The following is a 15,036-nucleotide window of genomic DNA, read 5'->3' on the forward strand; positions in this document are numbered from 1 at the left end:
ATGCAGCCAAACGTACGCATGCACATTCACATACACATGCATATAGTTGCAAGGCGTGAGAACTTGCTGGTGCACATGAATACGCAAACTCAACAACAATTTTAGTTGGTTGCGTTTTGTTTACGTTATCAGCGAGCCGCTCAAAATCCACGCGTGCTAAGTGTTTTGTAAGTATACATGTATGTATGAATGCGTTTATTTTGGCTACACTACACTGGGTTGTGAACGGCTAGGACGCAACTGATGTTGTGGCCCTGGGACTGGACGCCCTTGGGTAAGCATTGGGGTACCCTGTGTGTTTGGCTTTGGGGCCTGGCAACATGGCGCTATGAAACCCGTCGGGAGGTTGCCGTCGCGGAGACCAGAAATCTAAGAAAGTGGCACCGTCCAAGGCACGAGCTGCATTGGGCGGATGTCGCAAACATATATATTCTATGTTGGCAAACGGTGGTAGGGACTAAGAGTCTGTTTCCCTGACCTACACGATTGCTGCCGTAAAAGAGAGGGGAAGAAGACGGGGGCAGGGGCTGATGCTCGGCATTGCTCCCGACTCTACTACGGAGGTTGCAGGTATAGTGGGAGCGGGCATATGAGTTGGTGGTGTCGTGGGGTGCGATCAGCAGTGGGTACTAGCTGTGGCTTGCTGAAAGGTAGTGGAGGGGTGCTAAGGCGAAGACTACGGGACGCCACAAAAGAATTATAAAAGTTACGTATCTAACCCAGAACAACCTTTACGATGCAACCATTCCTTGTACGAGACACACTGATAAGACCGTCCTAAAAAAGATTCTTTTCCGGCAGACGAGCAAAACGATTTCTCAGGACCGGGGTTAGAAGACGGGCCCGCATTGGATTCGATACCTTCCCGGAGCAAGAGAATATGGAGCAGTCCCGTTGCAAGGAGCTGCTGGGAGGATGACAATTTGTGGGAGGGACGCAACAAATTAAATGGGGTTACACTGAAATTACAAATCCTTGGTCGGGAAAAATTCCGAATCGCTCCGGTACAGAGAACCGACTGTCTTGGGAAGCGATCAAAGTCAGCTATTATTGAGGTGTAGGTAAGACGTCGACGTTGCGTACAATTAAATAACAAAAACAACAGTAAGCACACGTAACAGTATCAAAAAACACTAAATATGCGAATAAATGATTCGTGTGTGTGCATGCGCTATTCAGAACAAGAGGTGCAATATTTAAGAACGGTTGTAAATCCAATTAAACTATTTTTGTTTGCGGAGAACACGCATAAATCGATTATCAATCAAAAAGACAATTTTTTAAAACATATGTATGTATTTGTACATGTCAACTTAGATTTTAGAAAATGTTAAATTACACTTAGTTATTTTTATTTTTGCATTAAATATTGATTAAATTTTTGAATAATTTTATTTTAGGAACGCTGAAAGTTGTTGAAAAGTAGTCGCTTTGGACACATTTCTCACATGTGAAAAATATTTACTCCAATATGAAGAGAGCATGCAAAAACTTGTAGTCATTAAATTTTGTATGCAAATTCGTTGTTGGTTTTTTTGTAATTTTCTTCAACAAACCTAAATAAAAAAAAAATTAAGGCGCGATGACCTTCGAAGAAATCTAAGGCCGAGCTTCTCTTTCAATTTGCGTCGTGCTCCTCTTGATTTTCCCTACAAATTGGCCGGACGGGACCTACATGTTTTTATGCCGACTCCGAACGGCATCTGCAAGGCAGATGAGTTTTCACTGAGAGCTTTTCATGGCTGAAATACACCCGGAGCGCTTGCCAAACACTGCCGAGGGGCGAACCCGCTTAGAAAAATTTTCTTCTAATTTAAAAACCTTATTTCTAAAATTTTGATGTTGCTTTGCCCGGGGTGCGAACCCAGGGCATACGGTGTGGTAGGCGGAGCACGCTACCATCACACCACGGTGGCCGCCGCACCACAAACCTAAATAACTCAGTCCAATTTACTCACGCTCAGTTGATTATTTATTTCCGCATCTCACCACACACTAACTACTTATACTTTTCTCGCTCTAATAAGGTCGTTGATTTGGTTGATATCTACAATACAGTGCATCTTGTTTCCGCTGGGCCTAAAGTTCAAGTAAAAATTATGTTGTTCATTAACCGACGCGTTGTTTATTGGACTATTTTCATTGATCCATGACCACTTTTACTGTCTGCTGTTAACACGATCTGAATCGTTCGACTTTGCTTGCCTTTCTGCTTCAGCAGCGAATTGTGGTAGATGCCGCAAAATCGGCGTTATCGTTTAGTTATATTAGGGTGGTAGGATCGCCAAATTGTAGGGTAATTATTTCTCGATACTAATTTGTATTTTTAGATTTAAAAAAATTTAATCTCTTGATTTCAGTATTAAAATTATAATAATTAATAATCAAAAATGTTCCTCTTTTGATTCAACAATTCAAAAATAACTTAAATCTATATTTTCTAATTTTAACAAAGTTTAAACAAGTAAAGTAAAATTATAGACCCTACAGTGCAATCTAAAAGTGTTTGAAAGCCTATTAGCTGAACAGATCAGCTCGCATGTTACCAGGCACAACTCACTTCCGCCAAACCAGTCAGATTTTAGAGCTAAACACAGCAATATTTTGGTTTTGGCAGTAACGCTCGGAGGTTGATGGAAAGTTATTCGTCTGACAGGTATCAGTTTGTCAGTAATGGATCAGATATATCGGAGCTAAAGAAAGTGGTGACTGGCGTTCGCAAGGTTCCATACTTGGTCCATTGCTTCTCAGTATTTTCCTGCATGATGGGTTTTATGTCTGGGAGTTTGTAAGTATGCATGCATAGCTGATGATTTTCAGCTTTATCTATCCGATGGTTTTAGCAATATGTATGATCTCTGCCTAAATAAAGATAAACAAAAAGAATAAATAAAGATTTACTGCTATTTTACGTTGGGCGTATAAAAATGGACTTTGTCTAAACGCAACTAAATCATACGTTTTGTCCATTGCCGGAAAAAGTATCGCAAATCTTACAATACCTGACCTAAGTATTGAGACTGCTACAGTGAAAACCGTCAGTAAAGTTAGAAACCTGCCCGCGCCTTTTACGCCATTACATATCAAAAGAAAGCTTACCAACCTACTCGTTATACCCCTCATTACATACTCGGAGCTGATCTGCAATAAGCTCGATTCAAGATCTACCCATAAAATCGATGTTGCCTTAAATACGTTCCTCGGTATGTCTATGGCTTAAACAAGTTTGAACATATATCCGCTTGGAGATCTAGACTACTGGGCCGTAACCTGTCTGATTATCGGAAGGCAAGGACTTGCATGTTTCTGTTTCGCCTGATCCTAACAAAAACACCGACATACTTGTATAATAAAATCGTATTTAATAGGTCTCTCCGCTCATGCACACTATCCGTACCTACTGCACCTTCGACTAGGCTCTTTTTTGTCAATACCACCCGTCTCTGGAATTCAATCCTTGCTTCTGTGAGGAACTCCCTAGACCAAAACACCTATAGAGGTATTCTTTACAGCTACTTTTCTAATCTTGAAAATTGAATTGGCGATCTAAAATAATTTTAAACTTCTTCTCTATACTTCTTCTATAATAATAACTCAGTCCAATTTACTCACGCTTAGTTGATTATTTATTTCCCCATCCCACCACACACAAACTATTTACATTTTTCGCGCTCTCACAAGGTCGTTGATTTTGTTAATACAATACAGTGCATCTTGTTTCTGCGGGCCTAAAGTTCAAGTAAAAATTATGTTGTTCATTAACCGACGCGTTGTTTATTGGACTCTTTTCATTGATCCATATCCACTTTTACTGTCTGCTGTTAACACGATCTGAATCGGATGTGCAATGCTAGGTTCGACTTTGCTTTCCTTTTCCCGACCAAGGACTGTCATTTCAGTGTGACCCCATTTAATTTGTTTCGTCCCCCCACAAATTGTCATCCTCCCAGCAGCTCCTTGCAGCAGGACTGCTACATATTCTCTTACTCCGGGAAGGTATCGAACCCAATCCGGGTCCGTCTCCTGACCCCGGTCATGAGAAATGGTTTTGCTGCATTTGCCAGAAAAGAATCTTTTTAGGACGGTCATACTCTGTTCAGTGTGTCTCGTGCAAGGGATGGTTGCATCGGACAGGTTGTTCTGGGCTTGATCCCAAAACCCGACGTCCACGTAACTTTTATAAATATTTTGTGGCTCCTTGCTGCTCACGCCCAAGGGCGTCCCGTAGTCTACGCCTAAGCGTATCCCCACTACCTTCCAGCAGCTTCGCTGCTCAGCAAGCCACAACAAGTACCCGCTGCTGCTCGCGCCCCACGGCGCCAACAACTCAAACAGCTGATACCACTCATAACTACTACCTTCGTAGTAGAGCTGGTTGCAATGCTGAGCATCAGCCCCTGCCCCCGTCTTCTTCTCCCCCCCTCTTTTCTGGCAGCAATCGTGCAGGTCAGGGAAACAGACTCTTAGTCCCTGCCTCCGTTTGCACCGTCTGCCAGCACAGAATATATAGGTTTGCGACATCCGCTCAATGCAGCTCCTGCCTTGGGTGGTGCCACTTTCCTAGATGTTCTGGTCTCCGCGACGGCAACCCCCCGACGAGTTTCATCGCGCCATGTTGCCAGGTCGCAAACCCAAATCATCCGGGTACCCCAATGCTTGCCCAAGGGCACCCAGTCCCAAGGCCACAACAGCAATTGCGTCCTGGCCTTCCACAACCTAGGCGTAGTCACCCCTCACTTACCCCTAGAGTGGCGGCGTCACCCCTCATGCACTTCAGAATTCTGCAGTTCAACTGTAATGGACTAACTGGGAAGATTACGGAGATAGTCGATTTCATGAAGCGGCACAACATCCGCATTGCTGCGATTCAAGAGACTAAACTCACAGCAAGATCTGCATTGCAGACCTGCTCTGGTTATAATGTCCACAGGAAAGACCGCGAGAGCGGAAATGGATACGGCCTCGCGTTTATTATACACCACTCTGTGCAATATCATATATTTGATCCTGGCATCGACCGCAGTGACAATGTCTTAGAACGTCAAGGCCTATCTGTCCGGTCAGGCGATGCAAATCTAGAAATCATCAACATCTACATCCCTCCTGTCACCTGTTGCCCCAGTGGATACCGCCCTAATATCGAGGCCTTACTCACTGACAACAATCGCATTATCTTAGGCGATTTCAATGCCCATCACGACCTATGGCATTCAAACTTGCGGGCGGACAGTAGGGGTGAGATGTTGGCGGATCAAATAGACGAAACGACGTTCTGCACAATAAACGGAGACGCCCCCACACGTATGGTAGGAAGCTGTCATAGCTCGCCAGATATCTCAATCGTGAGCGCAGAACTCGTAAACTGCGTCAACTGGCAGCCGATGGTAACATTGGCATCCGACCACCTGCCCATACTTATTTCGTTCGAGCGTACCGCCGACTTCATCGTCACCGAAAAACGCACTTTCATAAACTTCAAAAAAGGAAAGTGGGAAGAATATAAATCTGCAACAGACAGCAGCTTTGCTGCCCTCCCTATCCCGACTGATGCCCGCCAAGGGGAGCGTGCCTTCCGTAAGGTCATTGAATCCGCCTCGGCACATTTCATTCCCGCCGGGAGAATTCCCGAAATCTGGCCCCACTTCCCGGCGGAGGCCGCGAGCTTAGCGAGGGAACGCGACCTTATAAGACAGCTTGATCCAGGCGACCCCCAAATAAGGGATATAAACCAACGCATCAGATTGCTTGTGGACGAACACAAGCGGGCGAAATGGGAAGAGCACCTAAGAGGTTGTAACCTCTCTACCGGTGTAGGTAAACTTTGGTCCACCGTAAAGTCCCTATCGAATCCGACTAAGCACAAAGACAAAGTTTTCATCGCCTTTGGCGATAAGGTGCTGTCGGATGCGAAAAAATGCGCGAGCGCTTTCTGCCGATAATATATAATGCATCCTACGGTCGACAAAGATAGACGGAGAGCCAATAGACACGCACATAAACACAAACTCAGCGCGTCACCAATTACCATCACCGCTAGAGAGGTTGAGGACGCCATTGGTCGCGCTAAACCATCCAAAGCAGTGGGCCCAGACGGCATAGCCATGCCGATGCTTAAAAACCTAGGGAAAGAGGGTTTCAAATATTTAGCGCATGTCTTCAACCTGTCTCTTTCCACCTTTGTCATACCCGAGAAATGGAAAATGGCCAAGGTTGTCCCGCTACTAAAGCCTGGGAAACCAGCTAACGTAGGTGAGTCATATCGTCACTCTTTTTTGTCAACACCACCCGTCTCCGGAATTCAATCCCTACTTCTGTGAGGAACTCCCTAGACCAAAACATAGGCGTATTCTTTACAGCTATTTTTCTAATCTTGAAACTTGAATTGACTATCTAAAATAATTTTAAACTACTTCTCTATACTTCTTCTATACTACTATCTTATACCCATTTTTTATATTTTTCGATTTGTTTATTTATGTAACTGAAATTAACGTTTAGGCATATTTTGTTTCATATACATAGTTATAATTGAATTGAAATAGCTGGTTGTTGTACTCTTAAAAGATGCCATTATCTTAATGTAAGAATGTGATTAAATAAATAATGTACAATACAATACAACGTGCTCGTGCCCTGCGCTTGCCAGACTAAGACCCCAGCTATAAGGAGTGATTCTAGTATTTGCCAAGAGGACGGGGTTATTTTATAACATAGGTCCTGGTTTTTGATAGGGTTTTTCAGTTTGATGTATATTGGAACCATTTTCCGTTATCCCTTGTCAAATTTGGTTTCGACATTGTGCCATCGACGGTTTCGGCGTTGTGCCATCGTCAGTGTCGATTTTAGTTCTGATGTGTAGTTTTTATAGTTCGGAGGCACATGAGCAGGTATTGTCAAAATTGATGCTTGTGTAAATTTATGTGTATGTGCTATGTGTTCATTCAGAACCGAGGGTGATTTTTACTGACCATTTGTGTGGCTGACTGGGGCAGGTAAAAGTTATTTGACACAATATTTGAACCTTTGAAACGTGTTTACAAGAAGCAAAGTAATCACACAGGTACAACAGACAAACACACTACAACAAATAAACACAAAACAATAAACGCACCAAATCCACGAACCCACAAAGAATATCAAACGACTAGATTATCTGCCTCAGTCAGCCACACAAATCGATCAATAAAAGTCACCCTCGGTTTTTAGTGGACACATAGCACATACACATAAATATACAAAACATCAATTTTGACAATACCCGCTCATGTACCTACGAACTATAAATACAAGACAAACGACAACAACAGATCAGAACGAAATCAACATCCAATATACCTTATTTATCCACCCTGTCGGAAAATCAACAAAACGAAATAAGTCAGTTAATGCTTATTAATGCTATAACTTGAACACGAGCGGACTGCTAACATTTTACAAGCTATGCCTACTGAAAATACATAAAAAAAGGCGAGCATTTGGTTCTAAAAACAATGCCTGGAGTTGAAAGTTACGCCAAAATTCGCTCAAACAACAATAAACCTAAACGCTCAAACATAATAAAACCAAATCTAGCAGGAAGACAGTAAGAAAAGCGGAGAGAGGTTTTTTAAAATATGAGTTGGAAAGCTTTTATTCCAAGAAAGATGAGATAAGTGCCGAGTTACTATCTGTCCATTTAAGATTGGCAGAACAACTACCTACGACTACATTGATGAAAGTTTCGACCGCATAAAGACAGAAGTCGATCAGGAACTACAACTAAAAATACAATTCGCTGTACCGGAGTGGATAAGCTGGCAGGACGACGAGAGTATAACCAAAACGAAAAAACTCACCAGTTTCATGACAAGTTCGTTAACCTCACAACAGTGGCCATTACCAAGGAAGAGGCACCACTTCTCGAAGAGGGCCTGAAGCACAAAAAGGAGGTGAAAGCACAGGAAGGCCAAAAAGCTAATGCAGAAGAGAAAACAATAAATAATCTATAGCACAAGCTAAGGAAAAACAATATTGTCACAACGAAAGCGGACAAAGGAAACACCACTGTGGTAACCGAAATAGCCAAAGCCGAAGAACTCATAGAGGAAATGAAATGTCGTAGAATAAGAGAGTATCCCACGGATGGATACCAAAAACAAAACAAAGTTGCTATAAAAAATATTGTAGATTCCAACATGGCACATAGATTGTTCCATATGAACTCCTCGGCTCCTTTACCGATTACTAATGAGGCCCGTCATTAAAAACTGTCCAAATATTTAAAAACGATATTGAAAGATACTCTGGAGCTAAGGAACGAATACGCAATAGCTAACGCAACAGAACTAATAGAGAAACTTTAGACCGTAGAGCTAACAAAGAACAGCAAATCTTTTGAAATACATACATAAGATTTATACCCATCAATACCACTATCGGAGACTTTGGACATGGTTAGCTCAACAATAGTTCATAATACAAAGAACAAAGTGAAAAGTATGCAAATCACAAATACGTTACGAACCACTTTACGTCAAAACTATTTTCAATTCAGCAATAAAATATATATAGACAAACGGTCTTGGAATGGGAAACCCCATATCAGCCGTTCTAATGGAAGTTTTCATACAAAATCTGGAAGAAATGTACATACAGGAACTGAAGTCCAGATTAGGTGTATCCTTTTATGCTAGATACTTGGATGACATAATGTGCGTTTTGACTAGTAATAATGAAGAGCTTGTACTGGAGTACCTCAACAAGCAGTACGGGAATATAAAATTCACAATGGAAACCGAAAAAACGGAGGAATAACTATCTAGACCTCACGATAAATAAAGTTTATAAGGTGGGTTTGGTCGAAGGCTGAGGTATGCTCAAGTCGATCCAGAGTCGGATGGAGGTCCCATTTCCCCCACCTAAATAAATACACAGTAACTTAATGTTTTGACTTTGAACACACACACACGGCTCTCAGGCTAAAATATCCACAACCTTGAATCCAGGAGAGAGAGAGAGATGTTCCCTAGGTAGTGTCGCTGACAATATATTATAATCCAAGGACGACGGCTCTCCGCAGAAAGAGAGATAGAGTACTAGCTAGAGGTGGCTCAAATGGTGAATACGACGGTGAATGACGGTGGCTCTCGCCAAGGGGTGCTAACGGCGGCTGTAATGACGGCGGTAGTTAGGATCACGCCCGAGAAGAGAGTACTAAATGACGGTGGCTCTCACCAAATAGCTATGACGAAGGGTGGCTAGACTTCGGGACGGGATGTCCGCGGATCGGGGTCGTGGTGATGATGGTACCTAAGGCGAAGTACCATCGGCGGAACCGACCTTGCAATGCACCCTTCTAACTCAAAGGGCACCCCTTGTCGAATTATGGTCGCTTGGGAATTATTTTCGCATCGTCGCGCAAAGCACGTCACGAATGAAAATTCTCAAGCATTGTGCGTTTACCATCGGCGGAACGACCTTGCAACGCACCCTGCTAACTCAAAGGACACCCCTTGTCGAATTATGCTCGCTTAGGAGTTATGCTCGCATCGTCGCGCGAAGCGCGCCACGAATGAAAATTCTCAAGCATTGTGCGTTCACCATCGCTGGCTTGCCTTGTGCTTGCGCGATGATCGTTGGGCCGGTATGTATGTATATGTATGTCGGTACATACAATATCAGGGGTGGTCAGTAAATGGGAAATATTATGTTAGGGGTGGGCGCTAAATGGGAAGTAGATATTGTGGCGTAGCATTTGCTACGTTACAGTCCCCCTCCTACTTCGGCGGACGAAAGTTGTGGTATTCTAGGGTTTTGGCGCGGAGGCCTGCACTACCATGGACAGAGCCCCGGTATATTTTACCATCGGTTGAATCTGGTGGCTCGGCCGCCATGTGTGTATATGTGTTCGTTGATGTTTTTATTATTATAATGATGATATTTTTTTTTCCAACAATAATGTGTACATTTCATTTGTGTTTAAATTTACATTGCTAGTACGAAATTTATTTTAAATTTACATTTCAAGATTAAGGTATATACATATGTAAATTTTTAAATTTACATTTCAAAATTAAGATATGTACATTTCATGTAGAGACAACTTATCAAACTAGGTCGAATCTTGCTTCACCTCAGCCAGCGAATCGTACCATCATGGAGTGTTCTTTCAGCTTGATTATAGCGTGATCGTCGTCCACCCTACGCGCCGTGATCCACCCCTTTCATTTTAGCCATAGTCTGGCGAAGAAGTCTGGGGCGTGGTTTCCATTAGTAGTATCGTGGGGCTCTCGGGTTGGTGCATACGGTACAGTGTCACCCGTGGTGGGTTTGTCGCGTACGATGACGTTTAGATGGCCGGTTATTAATGGTGGGCCCCATAATGTCTTAACGTCCAGTATTCGTGGCTCATTTGGCGGCCACGGTACTGCGTCGAATGGAGGCGGTTCTTCGGGCATGGCATCTTTTGTTCGTGCTTCTCTCGGCACGACGAAGTTGCGGTTAAAATTTATTTCGGCGGTTGATGTGTGTGTTGGGCCGTATTTATGGCGAACACTATTTCTGGTAGTTCTTGGTGCCAGTTCCGATGCTCTTGTTTCGTACTTTGTGCCACCCTTGTTTTGATAACGCGAGGCATACGCTACGGTAAATCGGTGAGTGATATCATGATCCTTCAGGATCGTTGCCGGGGCGTTAGTGACGAGTTGCTCAACATTATCGCTGAGGAGAATGGCCGAGTAATAACGTTGTTTTAGTGTTGTGTTGTGTCTGTGTTCTGCGGCAGTGTTTGGCCCTTTTATGTGTGTGGGTGCTTTTTGATATGTTTCTATGGGCTCTAGGTGTTCTCTCATTCGCTCTTCGTTGAGGTGTTCACTTTCTCTTATGTAATGCAGGGTTACTGGTGCGTTTGCCTTCGTTGGACCGGCTGGGGTAAGAGGCTTTCCATCCAGTAAGACGGTAACGTTGCGCTTTGGCAAAAAGTCCATACTCAGGATAACACTCTCGACCAAATTAGGGATTACAGATACCAACGTACTGGCTGTTTGACCATTGTATTTGACCTTGCCGGGTAGGAGTGGTTGCTCGCAATGCATGATTGGTCTGCGAGTTGCACGTTGCGACGATTGGATAACAGTGGAATCTTTCGTCGTTCTAGATGCCTTCTCACGGCTTCATTGATGTATGTCACGGTGGCCCCAGTGTCGATCAGGGCGCGGCAAATTAATACTTCGATGGACGCCTGTATATAAAAACGTCCGCCGTTTCTCTTCCCTTTTGATACGGATAATGATAGTGCGGGTTCTATCGGATTATTTCGGTTCATTCTGTAGCATGCACAATCCCTGGAGAGCGTTCCGTCTCGGCCGCATATAGAACAAAAAAGTCGTATTTTTTTGGTGCAATAGGAGCGGCGGTGGCTGCGTTTCTTGCATCGCCAGCTGGTGTTTCTTACATCGCAACGGTCAGTGAGTGTGGACACGGAGTGCGTTATTTGATCATTCTGGTCTTCCAGCTCCTCGATTACTACTGTGGTTATGCTATGTGCTAACAGTCGGCTCTGTTTGGCTTCTTCGCTCCGCAGTAGTTCGTACTCGTCGGTGAGCTGCTCTATCGTTTGGAACTCGCCCCGCTTTACAAAAAGTCGATATTCCACCCGTAGTCCGTCGTATATGTAACGGCCGGTATAGTTTCGTGCGCAGACGTGACCGGTCGGGCCTCTTCGGCGGCGATCTCCATCTCTACCTCTCTCAAAAGATTTTCTGTTGACTTACGCTTTCGTTGGTCTGAGATGTATGCGCCGAGTGTGCTGCGCAATTCGGCGAAGGTATGTCCTTCGGTGTAGATTCGGTAGCGTTTGCATTCTTCGATTAGCCTCTCCTTCTTCAGCAGGTAAATCCAGCCTAGAGAGTCGACGTTGAGCGTGGTGGTGGTGTTTTCGCTTATCTTGGTTTCAATTGTTGGTTGTGTGTTCGGTGAACCCGTTCCTGCAGTGTTGGTGCTCTCGCTTGTTTTGGCACAATCGCCCGAGGAGACGGGTCCCTGCTCGGCGCCATTTATGAGGTGGGTTTGGTCAAAGGCTGAGGTATGCTCAAGTCGATCCAGAGTCGGATGGAGGTCCCACTTCCCCCACCTAAATAAATACCAGTAACTTAGTGTTTTGACTTCGAACACACACACACGCAGCTCTCAGGCTAAAATATCCACAACCTTGAATCCAGGAGAGGGGGAGAGAGAGATGTTCCCTAGGTACAGTCGATGACAATATATTATAATCCAAGGACGACGGCTCTCCGCAGAAAGAGAGATAGAGTGCTAGCTAGAGGTGGCTCAAATGGTGAAGACGACGGTGAATGACGGTGGCTCTCGCCAAGGGGTGCTAAGAGAGAGTACTGAATGACGGTGGCTCTCACCAAATAGCTATGACGACGGGTGGGTAGACTTCTGGATGGGATGTCCGAGGATCGTGGTGATGATGGTACCTAAGGCAAAGTGTCTTTATTAGTAAGAGTCTACTGGCTAGTTCGACGAACTAGAACGTATTGGCTCGGGTATTCGGCTAGGGTAGTAGGAGAGTTTGTCCCGCCACAGGCGTTGAGACGTGTTCCCCTCTTACCTGAGCCGTAAATCCGTGCATTACCCTTCCTCATAGTTGGGGGGGGGGGGGGGGGGGGGGGGGTGAGCCCGTCTTACTCAGAAGAGATGAGGACAAGATGTTAGGGCTGCCCAATAGGTCGGGGGGGGGGGGGGGGCTACCATCGGCAGAATCGACCTTGTAACTTTACCCCCCCCCCCCCCCCCCCCGTCGACCCAAAGGGAGTCCCTAGAATGTATTTACATTGGCTCGGGCAGTCTGCCAGGGTAGTGGGGGAACCCGCCGCACCACTGGCATTGGACGGGTTCCCTTCCTACCCGAGAAGACTGCTCGTCCATTACCTTACCTGTGAGTAATAAGGGATGTGAATTCCGTCTTACTCACAGGAAATGGAGGCAAACCGGTCGGGCTTCCAATAGGTAGGGGGGGCGTACCAACGGCGGACTGCCAATGGCGGCCGGAACGCACTTCACTTACCTAAGGTGAAGTGTGCCTGGTGTATTCCGACAAATCATTTTACTGATATGTGTCTATGAACACATTGGGAATTACGCTCGCATTGTCGCGCACAGCGCGCCACGAATGAAAATTCTCAAGCAATGTGCGTTCACCATCGCTTGCTTTCCTTGTGCTTGCGCGATGGTTGTTGGGCCGGTATGTATGTATATGTATGTCGGTACATACAATATTAGTGGTGGGCAGTAAATGGGAGATATGATGTTAGGGGTGGGAGCTAAATGGGAAGTAGATATTGTGGCGTACCATTTTCTACGTTACAAGTTGCCAAAAGATTTAGCTACGACATATATAGAAAGTCAACGACACAATAATACATAATACCTCAAATCACCCCAACAGCATAAAAATGCAGCATTAAGGCATTTGGGACATAGACTTGAAAAAACACCTCTTTCACAAGAAGCTTGTAAGAGAGAGCTTGAAGTAACATATAACATTGCTGCAAACAACGGATATAAAAAAGCACTAGGAGATAAGCTCAGAGGGACTCATGGAGAACCAAAAAGAAATTATGAAAAGGAAAATAATAACACCTGAACTACTATGACATATACTGGAAAAGCTATATAACCAAATATCCCGAGAGTTGAAATATTTAATAACATCAAATCGTTTTATAACATTTGTTCAATATAAATAAAAATATTAAACTTTTACTAAAGAATTCACTCATTCATTACTGCACATATATGATCGGGCAGTTCGTTGGCAACAAAACGATCCCACATTCGTTTAAATATCATTTCTAGTCCTCTAGCGTACTGATCGCAGTCGAACAATGCACTTTCCACACGAGCTTTCCACACTTTTGCTCTCATAGCCTTAAGATATTCTCTGTCAGTGCCTAATCGTATAGCGATATCTTCGTATTCCTGTTTTGTTTGTGCTATTAATTCTGGACATCCCAAAGTAGCTAATTGTGATGCAGCAACTCTGTAAATATAAAAAAGCATTGTTTACTATATAGTTTGGCAGCTTAAATAGAGCTTGTGTTGCGAATAGAGTGGAAGACAGTGGACTAGGCAGTCGAATGTCATATAATGAAGGAATTGATGTTCACAGTTTTTTCAAAATTTGCCCGAAATCCTGAATCAAAAAAAGGGAGTGTAGTTAAGTACGAAAATGAAAAAATTTACTTAGGTTTTGCTCCCTTTTTAGCAGGAGATTTTCATTTTAAAAATATAATATACAAACCAATGTTAATTCTATTACTTTTTTAGCAAGAGATTTTCATTTTAAAAATGTAATATATAAACCAATGTTCCTTCTATTACTCATTTTATCTATGGTGCTTCACATGCACTTTATAAAAACGTGCTTTTTATTTTTACGAACTTATTCCTCAATGAAAATAAATGAAACACGTATTAATGTAAGCATTAATCATGTTTCTTACTTCTTAAATGTTCTTCTTAAATATTACAAATGTGTTAAAAGTAGCAGGACTAAAATAATATTGACAAATCTGATATGTCAAACTAATTTTGTATAATAAAAATGATTTCATAAATTGCATGCATTTTATACATATGCATTATATTTTAAAATTTCTCTAACTATTCGTTTTGTGCTGACTAAATTTTGCTTATGCATAACTTTCTTTGGCTATATAAGATAACAATTCCAGGGGCCGTTTTCACCATCTTCGGTGAACGCTAACAAACACTTTATTTGAAAGAAATCGTTCAGTAATTCGTCAAATAAGGGTTACTTTAAAATAACGGACGTTAAAAATTCCCCTGTCACATAAGGAAAAATGGAATACAACTATTTTTATAACATGAAGATAGATAGAAAATTTATTGGGGATTGCACTGCGACCGTTGATCTATTGTGCCCTCATCAGATTGCGTCGCGTTCCAGGAGGATATGTTCCATCGTCTCTCCTGATCGATCACGAAATCGACATCAATACAAAATTATGTTTTTTATTTAGTTGAATGGCG

General features: G+C 43.3%; 1 protein-coding gene across 2 annotated transcripts in view; it reads right to left on the bottom strand.

Moving 5' to 3' along the window:
• sxc (O-linked N-acetylglucosamine (GlcNAc) transferase sxc) overlaps positions 1-15,036 on the bottom strand; it is a 1,061,542-nt gene that overhangs the window by 198,987 nt on the left and 847,519 nt on the right. The window contains exon 9 of one of the 2 annotated variants that reach the window (XM_067773007.1): positions 13,668-14,023. The exons of the other annotated variant lie outside the window; for it this stretch is intronic. Within the exon in view, the coding sequence (XP_067629108.1) occupies positions 13,756-14,023 (268 nt within the window). The 3' untranslated portion in view covers positions 13,668-13,755. Of the gene's footprint in view, positions 1-13,667; positions 14,024-15,036 lie in introns of those variants that run through there. 2 annotated transcript variants of the gene reach the window in all.

Source organism: Eurosta solidaginis, chromosome 3 (assembly GCF_040869045.1).
Source record: "Eurosta solidaginis isolate ZX-2024a chromosome 3, ASM4086904v1, whole genome shotgun sequence".
In the NCBI taxonomy this organism is placed as follows: Eukaryota; Metazoa; Arthropoda; class Insecta; order Diptera; family Tephritidae; genus Eurosta; species Eurosta solidaginis.